This window comes from Pecten maximus, chromosome 6 (assembly GCF_902652985.1).
Source record: "Pecten maximus chromosome 6, xPecMax1.1, whole genome shotgun sequence".
Lineage (NCBI taxonomy): Eukaryota > Metazoa > Mollusca > Bivalvia > Pectinida > Pectinidae > Pecten > Pecten maximus.
Window position 1 is genome coordinate 42825958 of NC_047020.1, and position 22920 is coordinate 42848877.

Sequence of the window (22920 nt, forward strand, 5' to 3'; positions counted from 1 at the left end):
TATTTATTAAGAGACAAAGATTACATTGTCGAATAATTGGACATCTGTAATTTCAATTATAACATTTTATATTTCACACGTGTCGACTCTATGTATTTATAATTATAATAGTTACGTACGGTAAATTCAAACAAGGCTACACATGCCATAAATATAAACTATCACTGTAAAAAGGAAATCGATAAATTAAAAGGATGGCAATATATTTATACATGTAAGCATGACATTAACAAAAGAGTAATTATCATCAGTACACTATTGTTATATGTTGATAAGTAAGAAAGGTATATTCCTTGTAATTGGGAAATGATAACAGTTATTGACAAGGTTGTGTTTTGAGTTTGACGTCATCAGGACAGGGACACCAACAGCTTACATCATATGAATGTGGGTTTCTAGGGGAAACGAACATATAGAATCATATGAAGGTAGGTTTCTAGGGGAAACCAACAGATAGGATCATATGAAGGTAGGTTTCTAGGGAAAACCAACAGATAGGATTATATGAAGGTAGGTTTCTAGGGAAAACCAACAGATAGGATTATATGAATGTGGGTTTCTAGGGAAAACCAACATATAGAATCATATGAATGTGGGTTTCTAGGGGAAACCAACATATAGAATCATATGAAGGTGGGTTTATAGGGGAAACCAACAGCTAGGGTCATATGAAGGTGGGTTTCTAGGGGAAACCACCATATATGACCATATGAAGGTATGTTTCTAGGGAAAACCAACAGATAGGATTATATGAATGTGGGTTTCTAGGGGAAACCAACATATAGAATCATATGAAGGTGGGTTTATAGGGGAAACCAACAGCTAGGGTCATATGAAGGTGGGTTTCTAGGGGAAAGCAACATATATGATCATATGAAGGTAGGTTTCTAGGGAAAACCAACAGCTAGGGTTATACTATGACGGGTTTCTAGGAGAAACCAACAACAAAAGTCATAGAAGGACGGATATCAACAGGAAGGGTCTTATGAGGGCGGTTCTAGGAGACACCAACAGCCAGGATATTATGAGGCTATAAGGCCATTTGAGACGGATTTCTAGGAAACATTAACAACAAGGGTCATTTGAGGACTGGTAGAATTCTAGGTTTTGTCACAAACAGCCAAAGTCATAATATTTATGTGGACAGGTTTCTAGGAGAATCAACAACCAGGGTAATATGAGGACGGGTTTCTAAGAGACCTCAGCAACATTGGTCATACAAAGATTGGTGTCAAGGACATCATCGCTCAGAAAGAAAGATAAGACAGGGAAAAAAGAAAAATATGATCATCTATAAAGTCTTACGATTTGGCAGCATATCAAATCTGGTATCATCTATGACCCAAAACACGAACCATCAACCCCGTGCTCCACCGAATGTTTAAGCATTGCAATCAATTTTGGTCGCTTCGAGCATGGCTGTGTTAATAGTTCCGTACGATTAGTTTAGATGGCGATAAACAGATATAACGACAAAAAAGGAAAACTTAAGATGAAACGGTTGATATTGATTAATAGATACCGAGTTTTATTACACTAATATAAAAATCCAATTCTCGATTTGTATTGCATTTTATTTGCTCTGTAATTGCGTTTATCGCTGACGTTAACCGCCACAGTGACTACATAACCTATACTTAGTGTTAAAAACGAACGATAAAAAAGCAAATAGCAATCCTGTGTTCAAAGGAAATATATATATTCTTATTTTAAAATAAGCTCAATAAGAAGGCTTTAATTATGCTGATGTTAACATCGCAGTGTTTATATTTATCAAACAGAAAAAGTATCAGTTGATTAAATTCTTTTAAATACAAGGTAAAGTTGACGTGTTAGATGTTGGTGGTTTGCAGTCCTTTGAAGGCGACATTTTAATGCTGATAGGTCGTTAGATATTATGAGGTCTCTAGGTGATTATTAGGTAGCGAAATCACCCAGTCGTTCAAGCAGTGACGATTTGTATTGAACTGTGTGATTATTGAACGAGAGAGCAAGTATTAGTGAATTGAGGTTGTATTTTGTATTGAAATCCTGCTGGTTCTCTATAGAGTACCTGTTGACATTGTATGAATTGATCTCATTTTGATGGATTTGGGCAAGATGAAAGCGTCAAGGAGAAAATCTCTATTTTGTATGAGTGAATGACAGCATACATATCAATGGATATGTTTCATGATTGTGTTCAGACAAAATATAATAACTTACCGCCATTTGAAGACTTAATAATAACTATCTTTTTGGAAAAAGAATTTCTGAAGTGTACTTGACAAATATGTTAAGTGTGGAAGGAAGATAATGTGTTTTTCTTCAAAAGACGCTCGAAAATTGAGAGGGGGAAAACAATAAAAACAAAATGTCAACGTTGGAATAACTTGTATCACGGCTCCACATGGCGGAATCTCACACTTCCGAGACCAAATGGTTGTCAAACCAAAGTAAAACATTCAATATGAAAGTACAACAGTGTCATTCGCAAGATCAGTTCTGAGAGCAAACCCCGGTCAAAGTTTATCAGGAATACATCATTTTGTAAAAGTGGAAATGTCAAGGGACGTCATTCGGTTATTGAGAAGAATGACAAGAAACATCGGATGTTCCGATTACATGGCGTTTCGTCAAAGATCAAAATCTCCAGTAAAGACAATGAGGAACACGTGAGTAAAACAATAGGTAGAATTCATTTTCTAAAATGATAATTTCATTACATATCTTTATCACGATAACCTGTAGGATTATATACTCATTACGTGGGGCCCGTGATTGCTTCCCTTTGTCTTCTATAAGGTGACATTGGAGAGATCCAAAATAGATCTACTGTCCTTTTTGCATCACTTGGAATCTTAAATCTTTACTTTCTTTCCTCACTACTTTGTCTTCTATTGCTTTGGGTTTTTTAATCTAGGTGTCTTTTTGACACTTCATAACATATGACCCGGGCTATTGCAAAAAACGGCAAACACCTGAAACAAAACAAAACATATCCTCATTAGAGACAGACTATTAAATTATTTATTTATTCATTATTTGTTTCTTGATAAATTCAGCTCCTTAACCAACAGTTCAGTGTGATGGTAATAGACGTCGCTTTCTTTAATGATAAATGTTACATTATTTATTTATTGGAAGCAAACACTTTGGAGGAAAGGCAACAGACACGTACGGTATATATATTTATATTAAATTCGTGGTAATGACAGACATGGCAGTATCTCGGTTGACCTGTGATTGATGTTCTCGGTATATCGCTCAAGTACTGAATATATTCACACCCTATTCATACAATCTCGATTGACATTTGACCTGAAATGTAATTTGCAGTTATAGAAACATATACCGAAGCATAAAGCTATCATCAGCTACTATCAGTGCACGAGTACCTGCTGTTTGTTTATTTATTTCATTATCATTTTTTTGCTTTGATTTTCTGGGTTTTTTTTTTTAATTTGTTTTTAGTTCTTTGGGGTTTTTTTTTCCTTTTTTACAATTGTCAGTGGATTTTACAAAATATATATAATATAAGGATATTAATCCCTTTAACTACAAATAGAAATTTGCATACAATAAAAACAAAAATGAATTATGTTGCTTTATACAGCTGTGAATCACCGCTGATACATATGAGACGATGGCGGAATCTCAAAAAAGGAATACAATTTATGACAAATGTCGAAAGAATGTCAGTAAGAATGTTATATTTCCTTCTGTTTTCAGTATTGTTGTATCTTTATCATAGTAATAATCCTGACTTCGTATTTAAAGAATTTGAAATAGAAACAACCAATGGAAATGCGTATCCAAACAGGACGTTATTAGAATAGAGTTGCCATCACTTTCTAAACATGTCATTCGCATGATCCAGTTTGTCCTAAATCATGTCCCGACTCACAAGACGATACTTCGGATCAAATAATTATTCAATTATTGAATAAACGCATAAACCCGCATCATAGCACTGTCTCGTTAGATCTAGTTAGCTATGTCAGGAGCCAAACGTGTCGGAATCAATTAATTTATTTTACATGAAGTTATATTTCATATTAATGGCTCTTGTTGGCCTGAACAGAAGCGCGTGAAGGGTCTTATTGCGTGAGGCGAATGGAGTACCCAGAGAAAGCCGACGTGGTCGGGCCTTTGATCTCAATATATGTTCACGATAGAAAAATTAAAACCCGGCCCTATGTAAAAGGCGAATTTGTTAACGCTGCGCCACCCAACTAACCTCACTGCGTCAAACGATTTTGAGTTTAGGGAAATAAATATTGGCCTTATCCAGTTCTGAGACAGCGAAGGGGTTGGGGGTTTGGGGTGGAGGTGGGGGTGGAGGGTTACCATCCTCACAATATGTATGTCAGTTTTTCTTTCTCATTTACTGCCAATAGTCACATGTAGCACATTTCTGCTGTTAAATACAACTATCTGTATCTACACCCTCTAAAGGGATGGTGTCTGTATTCATTGATTTTATTTACCTGCCTTGTGTAATCGCGTATTAATAAGGATATATTAAAAAAGATGTAATATATCTCAAACGTGTGATATAAGATTCTTTATATACATTTTTTTTCCATGTATCATCACCTAAAATAATGACCTACTGAAAATGTCTATAAATAGTCGAATAAATCAATATATACTGTCACAAATCAGACTTGACGTGGGAAAATTAATATATACTGTCACAAATCAGACTTGACGTGTGAAAATTAATATATACTGTCACAAATCAGACTTGACGTGTGAAAATTAATATATACTGTCACAAATCAGACTTGACGTGGGAAAATCAATATATACTGTCACAAATCAGACTTGACGTGGGAATTAATATACACTGTCACAAATCAGACTTGACGTGGGAAAATTAATATATACTGTCACAAATCAGACTTGACGTGGGAAAATTAGACTTGATATGGGACGACTGTTATTCAAAATGATGTGGGAAAATTATTGTATATTGTGACTGTTTTACAATGTACATGTATACTGTAACTATTCATATTGATTTGAAACAGTTGTGATATACTGTTATAACTGCAGTTATGGTTTAATCTGAGACTTTCGCTTGCTATGTTGAAGCCCATCATTGGGTAATATAACACTTTAACTATCATCATAAATAATTAACAGTGGTTCACGGTAACAGTATTTAATCGTTGACAATTAACCGTTAATGCTGTATGTGGCGTTGAGATATGATGGGATGGACATGTTGTAAAACATCACAACAACAGACAATATCTCTATGTGTCTATTGGTGTCAGTAGGGTATTCGGGGGTGACCTTTATCTGACATATGGGGCTAATTTGCAGAGTTGTACCCAAGAGATACCAACGTTATCTACCCCAAATCTAAGGTCCCTTCGAATCAATATAGAAAAGCCTTAAATTAACGGGTGGATTTTCCAATCGGCCTTACTTGATAAGCTTTGTCGTTACTCTGTATCGTAAATCAATAGACGTCGAATGGTCCCGAGGTTGCGCTAGGACTGTGTCACTGACAACAGGTTTGATGACGATTCTCAGGTGGGACATTATTACAGGTAATATGTGTTTACCTGTCAAGGTAATTGGAAAACCTGACAAGTACCCGCGCGGGAATTGCGTGTACATTTAGCACATTAGCATGTAAAGGGGATGGGTTCCTGCACGCTTGTTTAGTCTATAAAACTGGTGTACAGCAAGATGCATATTGAGGTGCGCGTTCTCATCTCGTGTCTGTGAACGTGAAATGTGGGATTGCCTCACAACTGTATAAAATTTCTGTAGCAAAGAGGTACATATGTATGTAATATACAGTGCTTATTGCTAGCTTATCTGACGGGTGAAAAACAAGGATATTGCTTATTAGTATCATTCCTCATTGCTGCTATACCACGAGATACTTATATAACGGACTTAATCCAAATAGTGAACTATTAATTGGGTTCTATCATTTGTTAGTGTTTATTCGGATATCAAATTAGTTTGACTTTTTTTCATTTGTGTTCGGATTAACTGATATGGATGATTTACTGTCCGGATTTACCAACAGCCAGTGGAAGTGTTCATATTAACAATAATCCACGATCTCACGAGAGAGTGCATTAGCCGACAACATTGTGAATATATCCAATCATTTGATAAATCGTTGCAAACATTTTTAATCATCTGAATTGATTGAATATCTTTAATAGTTGTGTATTTTGATTAAATATATTCGATCATCTCATTCATTTAATCTATTTATGAAAGGGCGATATTGATTTGCACTCGACTTCTACCAGATAGCAGCACTTCATTGCAATATCTGTATCAAATAGTGATCCCAGTTTCGGTGCCGGTGTTTGTAGTGACTTTTGATGATTGAATTGCCGATAGGATGTTATGAAGTTGATAACTACCAATGCTTAGAGATAATAAGGAGATTGATGTTTGCGAAATGGCCTCTTCCCAAAGGAAATTGAGTGATTATACAGACCTATTGTCCACTAAACGAATCCAGAAACGGACTTTGTCGGACACAGATTGTACCAGGCGTTTCAGTACATACAGCAATGGATTCCAACCCAGATTTCGTAGCAGGCATTTCAGTATAGACGAGGAAAACATCAATCCGTTAGCATCTTACAGAAAAACCAAGAAGTCTAATTCAATACCTGGATTAACAATGACTGAAGATCTTTTAAACAAATCCAGGTCAAATATAGCCATGCCTCAAATTTCCAAAAAGAAACTTTTAAAGACGCGTTCTACTCAGAACTTTGGAGTTTTTCCAACAAGGAAGGTTTCTCGACAGCAGATGCTTGGGAAGCCATTTCTTCGACAAGGGAGACTTCTTCGTCGTGTTCGGTCGGAGAATAATGTTATTCCTGCTCCGCCATTTATAAATAGAATCCTGGTAAGTATGATAAAGTTAAAATTTACTGACGAAATGGATACTTCGAATTTAATGACGATTATAATTAATACAGAAAACAAGCCTGTATTGTCTGGTATAGTTTACAGTTAAAATTTACTGACGATTTTAATTAATGCAGAAATCAAATCTGTATTATCTCATATAATTTACAGTTAAAAACTAATGACGATTATTGTTGATACAGAAAACAAGCCTGTATTGTGTGGTATAGTTTACAGTTAAAATTTACTGACGATTTTAATTAATGCAGAAATCAAATCTGTATTATCTCATATAATTTACAGTTAAAAACTAATGACGATTATTGTTGATACAGAAAACAAGCCTGTATTGTCTGGTATAGTTTACAGTTAAAATTTACTGACGATTTTAATTAATGCAGAAATCAAATCTGTATTATCTCATATAATTTACAGTTAAAAACTAATGACGATTATTGTTGATACAGAAAACAAGCCTGTATTGTCTGGTATTGTTTATAGTTAAAATTTACTGACGATTTTAATTAATGCAGAAATCAAATCTGTATTATCTCATATAATTTACAGTTAAAAACTAATGACGATTATTGTTGATACAGAAAACAAGCCTGTATTGTCTGGTATTGTTTATAGTTAAAATTTACTGACGATTTTAATTAATGCAGAAATCAAATCTGTATTATCTCATATAATTTACAGTTAAAAACTAATGACGATTATTGTTGATACAGAAAACAAGCCTGTATTGTCTGGTATTGTTTATAGTTAAAATTTAATGACGATTATAGCTAATACAGAAAACAAGCCTATATTGTCTCGTATAGTTTACAGTTAAAATTTAATGATGATAGTTAATAAAGAAAACAAGCCTGTATTGTTTGGCAAAGTTTACAGTTAGAATTTAAAGACGGTTATAGCTTAGCTACATGTATAAAGAAAACAAACCTGTATTGTCTCCAATTGTTTACAGTTAAAACTTAATGATGATAGATAATAGGGAAAACAATGTTGTTTGGAGTATTTTCACACCAGATTAAATACATTCGTTGACAACAATACAAAGTTGTAGCGCCTCATTGGTTTCACTTAATGCCATGCTATTGAGCCCCGATCGATATTTCATTAACACTATGTACATACTTATTCAAATTCGTAACATTAGTTTTCTCTGTGGTAAACGTTGTGTCACATTCAGACTAATTAGTGGTAGAGCGACTATAGATTTTATGTCTGCATGCATAAATGTGACAGGATGGTGTAACATTTCACACGTGCTTGTCTATTGATCCGTTAAAAAACATGATATTTGTATAGTGCATACACATAGGTAGGAAATGTATTTGGCAAACTATGCTATATACACCTTGGTTTTTCTATAGTTTGTACAATTTGCATAACTATTGATGACGCATGCGCGTGATTATATTCATGATGCATCAAATGACCATTAGTGACACCTGAACACCTGAAGACGCTTACTCTTCCAAAAAACCTGGTCTGATACTTATTTCCTTTCTAGCGTTATCGTGATATTGTCTTCCTGGAGATTTTAGGTCGTTTTACGATAAAACGACTTGTCGAGATAATCCTCGATAAGTCGTGTTATAACTCGGCTTGTCATCATGAGTATCTCGATAAGTCGTGTAACAGTATAGCGACCTAAAATAACACGATGGCAGAAATATGCCACCAAAGTAAATGTGAATGAAGGTTTTTATTGATTTTATAACCATTGCAACACCAAGTTATATCAACTTGTATTAATCACGTTTGTTGGCCCGGATGGAAGCACACGGTGGGTCTTACTAAGGGTCCGGGCCAAAAGCGCGATTAATATCAGCTGGTATCAATTGTTATTGTTTGATTTTGAATTATTTTTCAATTATGAACTAATTAAACTCACATAATTGACAAAAATCCTCGTATCCATATACGTACATTTTTTTTGTATATAGATCATACAGTATCTGGGGAGGGGTGAAATGTGCATTGTATATATAGAGATAATACAGCATCTGGGGAGGGGTGAAATGTATATATATAGATAATACAGTATCTGGGGAGGGGTGGAATGTATACATATAGATAATACAGCATCTGGGGAGGGGTGAAATGTATATATAGATAATACAGTATCTGGGGAGGGGTGAAATGTATATATCTAGATAATACAGCATCTGGGGAGGGGTGAAATGTATATATATGGTATAGATAATACAGTATCTGGGGAGGAGTGGAATATATATATATAGATAATACAGTATCTGGGGAGGGGTGAAATGTATATATAGAGATAATACAGCATCTGGGGAGGGGTGAAATGTATATATATAGATAATACTGCATCTGGGGAGGGGTAAAATGTATATATATAGATAATACAGTATCTGGGGAGGGGTGAAATGTATATATAGATAATACAGTATCTGGGGAGGGGTGAAATGTATATATATAGATAATACAGCATCTGGGGAGGGGTGAAATGTATATATATATATAGATGATACAGCATCTGGGGAGGGGTGAAATGTATATATATAGATAATACAGCATCTGGGGAGGGGTGAATGTATATATATAGATAATACAGCATCTGGGGAGGGGTGAAATGTATATATATGGTATAGATAATACAGTATCTGGGGAGGGGTGAAATGTATATATATAGATGATACAGCATCTGGGGAGGGGTGAAATGTATATATATAGATAATACAGCATCTGGGGAGGGGTGAAATGTATATATATAGATAATACAGTATCTGGGGAGGGGTGAAATATGTATATATAGATAATACAGCATCTGGGGAGGGGTGAAATGTATATATATAGATAATACAGCATATGGGGAGGGGTGAAATGTATATATATAGATAATACAGTATCTGGGGAGGGGTGAAATGTACATGTATATATATAGATGATACAGCATCTGGGGAGGGGTGAAATGTATATATATATAGATAATACAGCATCTGGGGAGGGGTGAAATGTATATATATAGATAATACAGGTTTGCTGGGTAAGGGATGAATGATAGCGCACATATTGAAGCACCAAAGTAATTATTTACGAAAATAAAAATTATACATATAATCGCTGTAGTTGTCCGTCTAAAACAGGGGTGAAATGTATATATATGGTATAGATAATACAGCATCTGGGGAGGGGTGAAATGTATATATATAGATGATACAGCATCTGGGGACAAGTGAAATGTAAATATATATTTAATACAGCATCTTTGGAAGGGGTGAAATGTATATATATAGATAATACAGCATCTTGGGAGGGGTGAAATGTATATATATAGATAATACAGCGTCTGGGGAGGGGTGAAATGTATATATATAGATAATACAGTGTCTGGGGAGGGGTGAAATGTATATATATAGATAATACAGCATCTGGGGAGGGGTGAATGTATATATATAGATAATACAGCGTCTGGGGAGGGGTGAAATGTATATATATAGATAATACAGCATCTGGGGGGAGGGTGAATTAATTGATAAATTGTATATATATAGATAATACAGCATCTGGGAGGGGTGAATGATAATGAATATATAGATAATACAGCATCTGGGGAGGGTGAATGTATGATATATGATATACGATGGGGAGGTGAAAAGTATAATATAGATATACAGCATCTGGGAGGGGTGTAAATGTATATATATAGATGATACAGTATCTGGGGAGGGTAAAATGTAATATATAGATAATACACATCTGGGGAGGGGTGAAATGTATATATATAGATATACAGATTGGGGGGTAAAATGTATATATATAGATAATACAACATCTGGGGAGGGGTGAAATGTATATATATAGATAATACAGTATCTGGGAAGGGGTGAAATGTACATGTATATATATAGATGATACAGCATCTGGGGAGGGGTGTAATGTATATATATAGATAATACAGCATCTGGGGAGGGGTGAAATGTATATATATAGATAATACAGGTTTGCTGGGTAAGGGATGAATGATAGCGCACATATTGAAGCACCAAAGTAATTATTTACGAAAATAAAAATTATACATATAATCGCTGTAGTTGTCCGTCTAAAACAGGGGTGAAATGTATATATATGGTATAGATAATACAGCATCTGGGGAGGGGTGAAATGTATATATATAGATAATACAGCATCTGGGGAGGGGTGAAATGTAAATATATATTTAATACAGCATCTTGGGAGGGGTGAAATGTATATATATAGATAATACAGCATCTTGGGAGGGGTGAAATGTATATATATAGATAATACAGTATCTGGGGAGGGGTGAAATGTATAAATATAGATAATACAGTATCTGGGGAGGGGTGAAATATATATATATATAGATAATACAGTGTCTGGGGAGGGGTGAAATGTATATATATAGATAATACAGTATCTGGGGAGGGGTGAAATGTATATATAGATAATACAGTATCTGGGGAGGGGTGAAATGTATATATATAGATAATACAGCATCTGGGGACGAGTGAAATGTAAATATATATTTAATACAGCATCTTGGGAGGGGTGAAATGTATATATATAGATAATACAGTATCTGGGGAGGGGTGAAATGTATATATATAGATAATACAGCATCTTGGGAGGGGTGAAATGTATATATATAGATAATACAGTATCTGGGGAGGGGTGAAAATATATATATATATAGATAATACAGTGTCTGGGGAGGGGTGAAATGTATATATATAGATAATACAGTATCTGGGGAGGGGTGAAATGTATATATAGATAATACAGTATCTGGGGAGGGGTGAAATGTATTATATAGATAATTACAGCATCTGGGGAGGGGTGAAATGTATATAATATAGATGATACAGCATTCTGGGGAGGGGTGAATGGAATTTAATGTATATATATAGATAAACAGCATCTGGGAGGGGTGAAATGTATATATATAGATAATACAGCATCTGGGGAGGGGGTGAAATGTATATATATAGATAATACAGCTTTTGGGGAGGGTGAAATGTATATATATAGATAATAGAAGCTCTGGGGAGGGGTGTGAAATGAAATAAGAATTGATTGAAATGTATAAAATAATACAGATCTGGGGAGGGGTGAAAGTTATATATAGAATACAGATCTGGGGAGGGTGAAATGTATATATAATGATACAGCATCTGGGAGGGGTGAAGTATAATATAGTAATACAGATCTGGGGAGGGTGAAATGTAAATATATATTAGATATAGGTACTGGGTAGGGTGAAATTACATATGGGAAAGTAAAAATGTTTAGAAAATAATATTGGGAGTAAATGGGGATGTAAATTAATAAATAGGGAAGTGAAATTTTTAATAGATATACAGGGTCGGGGGGGTGAAATGTTATTATAGATAATACAGATCTGGGGAGGGGTGAAATGTAATATAGATAATACAGATCTTGGGAGGGGTGAAATGTATATATATAGATAATACAGATCTGGGGAGGGGTGATGAAATGTAATATATATATATAGATATACAGATTTGGGGAGGGGTGAAATGTATATATATAGATAAATACAGATTGGGGAGGGGTATGAATGTATATAAGATAATACAGTCTGGGGGGGGGTGAAATATATTGTGATAAAGTATCTGGGGAGGGAATAGAATTATATGATAAGATATTGGGAGGGGAATGTAATATATAGATATAGATCTGGGGGATAAATCTATGGGGGGGTGATAATAGTATATGGAGTGTAAATCTAGGGAAAGCATTGGAGGGTATAAAGTATATAATATGATTGGAGGGGTGAATGTATATATATGATAACACATCTGGGGAGGTAGAATGAATGAATAATAGTATATTAGGATAACAGTATTGGGAGGATGAATGTAAAGTAACATATGGGGAAGGGAATAAAGATTGGGGAGGGTGATATTATAATATACAGATCTGGGACGGTGAAATGTAAATTAATAATACAGCATCTTGGGGGGGATTGAATATATGTGAATTTGGGGGGGGTTATATATAATAGTATATATAGGAAGACTGGGAGGTTATATAAGATAATACAGATTGCGGAGGGGTAATGTATTATATAGATAATACAGTATCTGGGAGGGATGAGGATGAAATGTATATAATAGATGATACAGCATCTGGGGACGGTGAGTAATGTATATAATAATACAGCCTTGGGGAGGGGTGAAATGATATATATAGATAATACAGGTTCTGGGAAGGTGAAATTATACAATAATACAGCATCTAAGTAAGTGAAAAATATATTATAATAATACATCTGGAGGTGTGCTAAAAGGGTGAATTAACATCTATTGGGGAGGGGTATAAGATTGATATGGATGAATAAGATCGGGGATAGGATGAAAGTAATATATAGAGAATAAGTTTGAGTAAGGGATAATTATAAGGCATATTGGGAGCGAAAGTAATTATTGAAATATAAATAATACATACATGGGAGGGTGATGTAAAAGGTGAAATGATATATATGAAATACAGATATGAGTGGGAGGGGTGAAAATGTATTATATATAGATAATACAGCATCTGGGGAGGGTGAAATGTAATATATATTAATAACAGTATTGGGGGAAGGGTGAAATTATATTAGATAATACGTAGTCTTGGGAGGGGTGTGAAATGAAATATATAGATAATACAGATCTGGGGAGGGGTGAAATATATATATTTTAGATATACAGATCGGGGGAGGGGTGAAATGTATATATATAGATAATACAGTCTGGGGAGGGTGAAAGTTTATATAGTAATACAGCATCTGGGGGGGGTGAAATGTAATATATAAAAACATCGGGGGGTGAAATGTTATATAATATGATGATAAGATTGGAGGGTAAAAGCATTGGGGAGGAGATGAAATGATGGGTGAATGTAATTATAGATAATACAGCATCTGGGGAGGGGTGAAATGTATAATTATATAGATAATCAAGTCTGGGGAGGGTGTGAAGTATATTATATAGATAATACGCATCTGGGAGGGGTGGTGAAATGTATATTAGTTATACAACAGTATTGGGAGGGTGAAATAATGAAATAATATTAGTGAATAAATTATGGAGGGGTTGAAAGGTAATATATAGATGAAAGCATTGGGAGGGGTGAAATGTATATAATATAAGACGGGATGGGAGGGGTTGAATGTAATATATGTATAATATCGAGTGAGGATTAGGTGATGAAAGTTATTGAGGTAAGCATTGAGTGAAATTAATAATTAACAGAATGGGGAGGATTATTTAAAGCATCTGGAGGGTTGAAATATATATATGGAATACGTATCTGGGAAGGGATAGATATAATAATAAAGCATCTGGAGGGGAAAGTGATATATATTAGTAATACAGGTTGGGAAGAAGTGAATTGGGGAGGATGAAAATGTAATGTAATAATAAATATATATGGGGAGGGGTGTTGTTATATATATAATATAGTTGGGGAGGGTAAATGTATCTGGGGAGGGTATGAAATGTTTTAGGTATAGAAGTTGCTGGGAGGGAGATATAGCCAAATAATTGAGACGAAATAATATTTAATAAATTGTATCTAAAAGGGGTGAAATTATAATATGTATACGCATTTAAACAGGGGGAAAGGGTATATAATAGATATACAGATTGGAGGTAAGATGGGATGGGTGAATGATAAATTGGAGTATAATTAAGAACTTGGGAGGGAATTTAATATCACATATGGGAGGGGTGAAAGATTGTAAAGATATACAAATAAAAGATGGGTGAAATGTTAAAATGATAAACATTGGGAGGGAATGAAATGTAATACTTGGGAGGGAGATGATATATAGATAAACTATTTGGGAGGGGTGAAAGTATTGGGAAGTATGAAGATGTGAATATGAAAATATAATACAATTTGGGGACGGGTGATGAAATGTAATATATTTAATACAGCATCTGGGGAGGGGTGAAAGTATATATTAGATAATACAGTATTGGGGAGGGGGATGAAATTATATATATAGATAATACAGTTCTGGGGAGGGGTGAAATATATGATTATATAGATAATACAGTTCTGGGGAGGGGTGATGAAATGTATATATAAGATAATACAGTATCTGGGGAGGGGTGAAATGTATATATAGATAATACAATATGGGGGGGTGAGGGAAGGTAAATGTATATAATACACTCTGGGGAGGGTGAATGAAATAATTAGGATGACAGATCTGGGAGGGGTTGAAATAATATATAGCATACAGGATCTGGGGAGATGGTAATGTATAATATAAATAACAGGGAGGGGTGAAATGATAAATGATATATAAGGATCAGGGAGTCTGGGGAAGGGTGAATGAAATGTATATATAGATAATACAGATCTGGGGGGGTGAAATGTATTATGGTATAGATAATACAGATCTGGGGAGGGGTGAATGTATATATAATATAGATAATAAAGCATCTGGGGAGGGAAAGATATATTAGAGGTCAAGATTAGGGTGTGAAATGTAAATATAATGATACCGACTGGGGAGGGTGAATTATATATATAGATAAACAGATCTGGGAGGGTGAATGATATATTAATAAAGGTATATTGTAAGATTGGGGAGGGGTGAAATGTATAAGCACAAAGAATTTGTAGGTAAGATTTAATGATAACCATTATCCTCAAAAGGGGGATTGAAAATATTAGTATAATAACGTCTGGTGGAGGTGTCTAAAAATGATATGTAAGCATTGGGAGGTAAATGGGAGGATTAATATTTATATAAGATATCTGGATGGGGAGGTGATTATAATGAAATTAAATTGGGGTAGAATGATAAGCATCATGGGACGGGAAGTGAAGTATAAATATAGATTGGATGGGTGAAGTATTAAGATAATACTGATTGTAGTAATGATATAAGTGATGGGGAGGGTAAGTATTGAGGTAGGGATAAATAAGATTAGAAATACAGTGTTGAAGGTGAAATTATATAAGATCTAGGATTGGGGAATGTATATATAATATTATATATGGAGGATGAGGTGAATGAATTATATAAGAGTCTGGGAGGGTGAAATAAAATATTATATATAGATATACAGTTGGGGAGGGGATTTATATAGATATAATATCTGGAGTATAAGATCTGGAGGTAAGATAATAAGTATGGGGAGGGTAAATGTAATATTATATAGATAATAACAGTCTGGGGGGGGTGAAATTATATTATATATTAGATAATACAGCATCTGGGGAGGGGTTGAAAATGATATATAGATATAGCATCTGGATGGGGAATATATATATAGAGCAATGGGAGTATATATAGAAATACAGCATCTGGGAGAGGTGGGTGAATGGTAAATGTATAAATATAGAAATAAAACAGTATCTGGAGGGGGGGGGGTGAATGAAATGTAGGTATAGATAATACAGCATCTGGGGAGGGGTGAAATGTATATTTTAGATAATACAGATCTGGAGGGAAATGTAGAGGAACAGATTGGAGAGGTAATTATATATATTGATAATCAGTATCTGGAGGGGGGAAATGTAAATGTTAGATTAAGTATGGAGGTGACTGATATATAGGAATGAAATGTTAATGTATAATGAATAGCAGCATATGGGAGGGCCCAAAAAAATATTATAAAATTACATTATCATGGGAGGGGTGTAGTTTTATCAGATAAACGGGTATTGAAATTTGGGATAGAAATAAATGGGAGGTGAAATGTATATAAGCATCAGGGGGGTGTGAAATAAATATATATTTAATACGCTTTGGGGGGGTGAAATGTATTATAATATACAGCATCTGGGGAGGGGTGAAATGTATATATATGGTATAGATAATACAGCATCTGGGGAGGGGTGAAATGTATATATATAGATAATACAGCATCTGGGGAGGGGTGAAATGTATATATATAGATAATACAGCATCTGGGGAGGGGTGAATGTATATATATAGATAATACAGCATCTGGGGAGGGGTGAAATGTATATATATAGATAATACAGCATCTGGGGAGGGGTGAAATGTATATATATAGATAATACAGCATCTGGGGAGGGGTGAAATGTATATATATGGTATAGATAATACAGCATCTGGGGAGGGGTGAAATGTATATATATAGATAATACAGCACCTGGGGACGAGTGAAATGTATATATATGGTATAGATAATACAGCATCTGGGGAGGGGTGAAATGTATATATATAGATGATACAGCATCTGGGGACGAGTGAAATGTAAATATATATTTAATACAGCATCTTGGGAGGGGTGAAATGTATATATATAGATAATACAGTATCTGGGGAGGGGTGAAATGTATATATAGATAATACAGCATCTGGGGAGGGGTGAAATGTATATATATATAGATAATACAGCATCTGGGGAGGGGTGAAATGTATATATATGGTATAGATAATACAGCATCTGGGGAGGGGTGAAATGTATATATATAGATAATACAGCATCTGGGGAGGGGTGAAATGTATATACAATTAATGTAGCTAATTAATAGCATTGTATTTGTAATATCAAAGCATATGACTATTATTCAGTTATGAAGTTTAAATTTACTATATTACATATTTTCTATCGAATATCTGAAATCCCGGATTTGTGAAAATATGATTTTCTCTTTTGAGATTGTGACTTAAACCAGATTTGACCTAGATTTATATGGCAGGTGTCGTCAATAAAGCATAAGGGGCCCACTCTTCCGGGACACCTGTCCAATTCTCATAAACCCACATTTTTCAATATTATGCTGCCTTCATTTTATCGATACTTAGCTTCAATTATAGTTTCATTATTATATTGGTATGCTATGTTGATATTCATCACTTTTTTTGCTATATTATATCTTAAGGAATTAATCCTCTCATCATAAACCCTCTCATCATAAATTCTCTCATCATTAACCATCTCATGCTAGGCTCTCTCATAATTAACCATCTCATTATAAACCCTCTCTCCATAAACTCTCATCCTAAACCCCTCACCCTAAAACCTCTCACCATACACCCTCTAATTTTTAACCCTGTCATAATAAAAACTCTCATCATTAACCATCTCATAACTACCGCTCTCATTATAAGCCCTCTCATCATTTACCCTCTCATTATAAGCCATCTCACTATAAACTCTCGACATCAACTTGTCCCATCATAAACCTTCACCATAAACCATCTCACTATAATCCCTCTCATCTTAAGCTCTGTCGTCATCAACCATCTCATCATAAACTATTTCATCATAAACCGTCTCATCCTAAGCTATTTCATCATACACTATTTCTTTATAAAACATCTCATCATTAACCCTCTCGTCATAAACCCTCTCATCATTAACCCTCTCATCATTAACCCTCTCGTCATAAACCCTCTCATCATTAACCCTCTCGTCATAAACCCTCTCATCATTAACCCTCTCATCATTAACCCTCTCGTCATAAACCCTCTCATCATTAACACTCTCGTCATAAACCCTCTCATCATTAACACTCTCGTCATAAACCCTCTCATCATTAACACTCTCGTCATAAACCCTCTCATCATTAACACTCTCGTCATAAACCCTCTCATCATTAACCCTCTCGTTATAAACCATCTCGTCATAAACCCTCTAATCTTATCATAAACCCTTTCATCATAAACCCTTTCATTATAAACCCTTTCATCATAAACCCTTTCATCACAAACCTTTTCACTGCAAACTACCTCATCTTAAACCTTCGAATATTAACCCTCTTATCATAAGCTGCGGTTGATGTGGAGTACACTTTGTATTTTGTGTTATATCTTCATAACTTGAAACCTATATTCAAGTTAATCCTTAATACTATTCGATATTATTATGACACTCGTCTACAATCCTCCCTTTATATGTATATACAATATGATATATATTAACGGGGATTATCCTATACGGTATGGATATTTGCTGGCTATAAAATTTTACAAGATGTTAAATGAACTCGAATTCAACTAAATCAACCCCCTCAAATATTGCTGACTACACCGTTTATACTCCCAATACTCATATTACATTGAGTAGTTGAATGGGGTATAATTAAAGGTGTTATCCAGGATTAAAGAGCCGTGTTAACATAAATATCGCCTTCTTATCCCTTGAGTATCCAGTGATAGGTTATAGCGGACCACACAATGCCGTTTATAGTACTTACCTGAGTTTACGATGTAGGTAAAAGTGTCAGACTGACAAAGGTGTTGGTAAAGTTATGAAAGGTTAAAATATGTATCATTACACCTCGCCCTGTGTCAAAAATATTGGCAAAGAGTGCATCTAAATTAAGGACTCTAGCTTCTCTCATTATTTTCATATTTATTTGTATTTTGAATTTCTGACAGAACTACAAAATGTATATCCCTTTCATGGAGATAGGATGTTCTGTTGAGCTCTTGATCTCATCCTCATCCTCTAGACAAATGAAAAATACTCCTTCATTGATTTATTTTTTGTTTCTTACCACTCATGTTCTGCAAATTTTGATATTTATATATCTCACCATATAGTAGCAGTAAGGGGCCGCGATGGCCGAGTGGTTAAGATGTCTCGACATTTCATAACTAGACCTCCACCTCTGGGTTGCGAGTTGGAAACCAACTTGGGGGCAGTTGTCAGGTACTGACCGTAGGCCGGTGTTTTTTCTCCGGGTACTCCGGCTTTCCTCCACATTCAAAACCTGGCACCTCCTTAAATGACCCTTGCTGTTAATAGGACGTTAAACAAAATGAACCAAATAGTAGCAGTATCAAAAATATCTTGGTCACTGAAGTTTAAACTAGATATCTCGCGGTTTCTATGTTGGTAGCTGTAGTATTAAACTTAATACTAGTCCTCCTCCAAAAGGACCCCCCCCCCCCCCCCCCCCCCAAACACACACACACCATAATAATGTAAACCATAATGGAGGCTGAAATGTACATCATAGGTTGAACTCATTGAACACCAAGACAGATGTTAGCTCGCCGTTCTTGATTTATTTACGCAATGAATAAATCTGGCTGTTTGGAACATGAGCCAGATAGTTAATATTTCATATAGATGTAGATTGGTTTTAATTTACTATACCATAGTACCTCTACACCAGGAAAGGAGATTCAATAGAGTTCCAGTAATATTTCATAATAAATCAGGATTAGGTTTTATAATCGTAAATTATTTACGGAACAATTGCTGAAATCATTGTTAGCCTATAACAAGATACCTCCTACCCTGTTGTGATGAATGCGTATATGATGGAATGAAGCTACCAATCTATAAAAAATAATCGATAAAGTTCTTCATTTTTATAACTCTCTGATTTCAGTATTTTTGCCGCAAGCCTGCTTTATAGATTTGAAGTCATATAAATATTCCCAGCGATTCAGAATTTACGTGTACATATTTTTATTTTTTTCATTGTTATTGAAAATTAATAAATAACTACAGTAAACCAAACTAATATCAATTGGTGAGCTGAGAGTTGCCGCACACTACTTTAGCATTTGTTAGGCTACTTTGTTGGGCTATATATTACCATAGGTGTTGCTGGACCGGCAAACTTTTTATTAGTCTAGTATTTATTTAATTAGTAACTTGTATAAAAAGGTGTTTGTTCGATAAAGACAAACACAGACAAGGAATGGATTTCACAGGGAAGAAAGACTTGAGATTGAAGTGACTTATACACTTGTATCAGATCACATCATGAACACAGTTAAATATATGACATCAACTTGAACTATAACAATGACCCTTTTTTTTAAATTTTTTTGAAGTTCTTTCCTTCCCAATTTTCACACTGTTGAAACCATGCATTACTGAATAGAAGGAGGAATCAGCGGTATGATGTTGCTTAATGTTAAACATATACTTCATTTACAACTCAATTTTTGTCCAAAGGCACTAGACTTGTGAGTGTGTGTGTGTGTGTGTATTTTTGTTTTGTTTTGTATTTTTATTCATTTATTTATTGTTTGTTTGTTTGTTTTTGTTTTTGCGATTTTACTTTGGACTATCAATAATTTCAATAACATATTTACCAAACACTTAAAATCTTTCCTTTTTCTGATCCCTAATAAGGTGTAAATGGTAAGATTTGATGCACAGACAGTTGTTTAGGCATGCATATGGGAAATATTCTTTTTCCGATAAGCTAAAGTCTAGACAACTTTATACGGAAAGAAGTCAGCTGATAGCGTGTATAATGTCATATTGCAGTCTCGTTAGAGTTCTGAAGAGATTTGTACTTAAACATGAACATAAAATACCTTTTCAACATCGCTGTATTTACTCTACCTCTTGAAGGAGACAAAAGTCAAGCTTTTTCAACAACCCACAAAGAACTTAAAAGTCTGTTTGTCAACAGCGAGTCCAGTGGCAATATATTCAGACGATTAATGAAACTGTCATAGGACAACTCGTTACAAATCGCCACCCTGTGATCTCGGCCATATTAAATATTTAATAGTCCAGAATTATATGGACCATCGAATATAAAATGTTTCTCCGTTTCTCGTTCATCAAATAGCCATGTCATTTGGCTGATAAGGTGTCCGTTTTATTTGTTATTGAATGTCCACAATCCCTGCACACCAGAAGAGATTGCGTGCTATTCTTTGTTAACGAGATTCCTAGATTTCGCTCAAAGAATCAATTCTCTTGGATTTCCCGTTATGGTATAATTGCATTCATTGTAACATGCAATGCTATATGGTTGTGTGATGTAGGCAAGATAGTTCGGAAATATTTAACTTTAAATAGCGATGTATATGAACGTAGCAACAGATATGCCGTGTTTATAATTCGGATTCCAAACATTCGGGAAATGACATTTTAACAAATTTTATGACATTTTTTTTTTGTGATTTTGAATTTTATTTAATGATGATGAAAGGATCTTAATTCCGAAGCTTGCAGGCTTCCGTGATATGTCAACACATCGTTAATTAAAAGTCATGCTTTAACATGGTCTTTTGAGATAGGTTAATTGAATTTCGTTAAACATCAAAGTGAAAAACAAACGAAGCGCAATTAACATATGGTATGTAAATACCTGAGTTCCAAGCTTATTCATTCTACCAAAAAGAAGAGGAAATGGATGTATCACCAATATACAGTGATCTTAACCATGCATAGCCACAAAGACGATTTCCTTGTCATATAGCATCATCACTGTTTATGAAGATTAACATATCCCGCTCGTGAGCTTATGGTTATGAATGGTCTTCCGGATTTCCTGAAGTCATCTGTTCTGCGGAGTTACCAGTCCCCACGGGAGAGGGGGTTATTGGATGGAGAGTTACTCGTTGAAGTTCGAAATCCTGCGGATTGTGGAAATGACAGTACTAGAAAAACTAAGTGGGGTACTGCACGCCGTAAAATACGGACGTATAACACGTTCATACGGTTTGGAAATTCAGTTAAAACTCGGCCAAGAGAAAAAGTAAGTACAATCCTTATGATTTCTGAAATCAGTTGTTTTAGATATATCTGGGACTAATAAATCAATATCCTTACGTATACATCTTTTAATGATAACTTCAATAGCAGTATTTGGCACGATAAATGTGAGGAATTGGGGGGTGGGGGAATTTTGGTATGAGTTCTTTATTTTAACAAATACATTCTCATTCCAAGCCATTATATTCCTTTTTGACAAAAATACCAGCTGATTAAAGGGGGGTGACAGAGAAATCTCACTCTGGTAGGTGACAGAGAAATCACATTCTTGGACATGACAGAAAAATCTTACTCTAAGGGTGACAGAGAAATCACACTCTAGGGGTGACAGAGAAATCTCACTCTAGGGGGTGACAGAGAAATCATACCCTAGGGGGTGACAGAGAAATCTCACTCCAAGGGGTGACAGAGAAATCTCACTCTAGGGGGTGACAGAGAAATCTCACTCTAGGGGGTGACAGAGAAATCTCACTCTAGGGGGTGACAGAGAAATCTCACTCTAGGGGGTGACAGAGAAATCTCACTCCAAGGGGTGACAGAGAAATCTCACTCTAAGGGTGAC

General features: G+C 34.9%; 1 protein-coding gene across 1 annotated transcript in view; it reads left to right on the forward strand.

Moving 5' to 3' along the window:
- Positions 1-6124: 6124 nt before the first annotated feature.
- LOC117329836 (cyclic nucleotide-binding domain-containing protein 2-like) overlaps positions 6125-22920 on the forward strand; it is a 36489-nt gene continuing 19693 nt past the window's right edge. The window contains 1 exon segment of the mRNA XM_033888011.1: positions 6125-6880. Within this exon segment, the coding sequence (XP_033743902.1) occupies positions 6386-6880 (495 nt within the window). The 5' untranslated portion in view covers positions 6125-6385.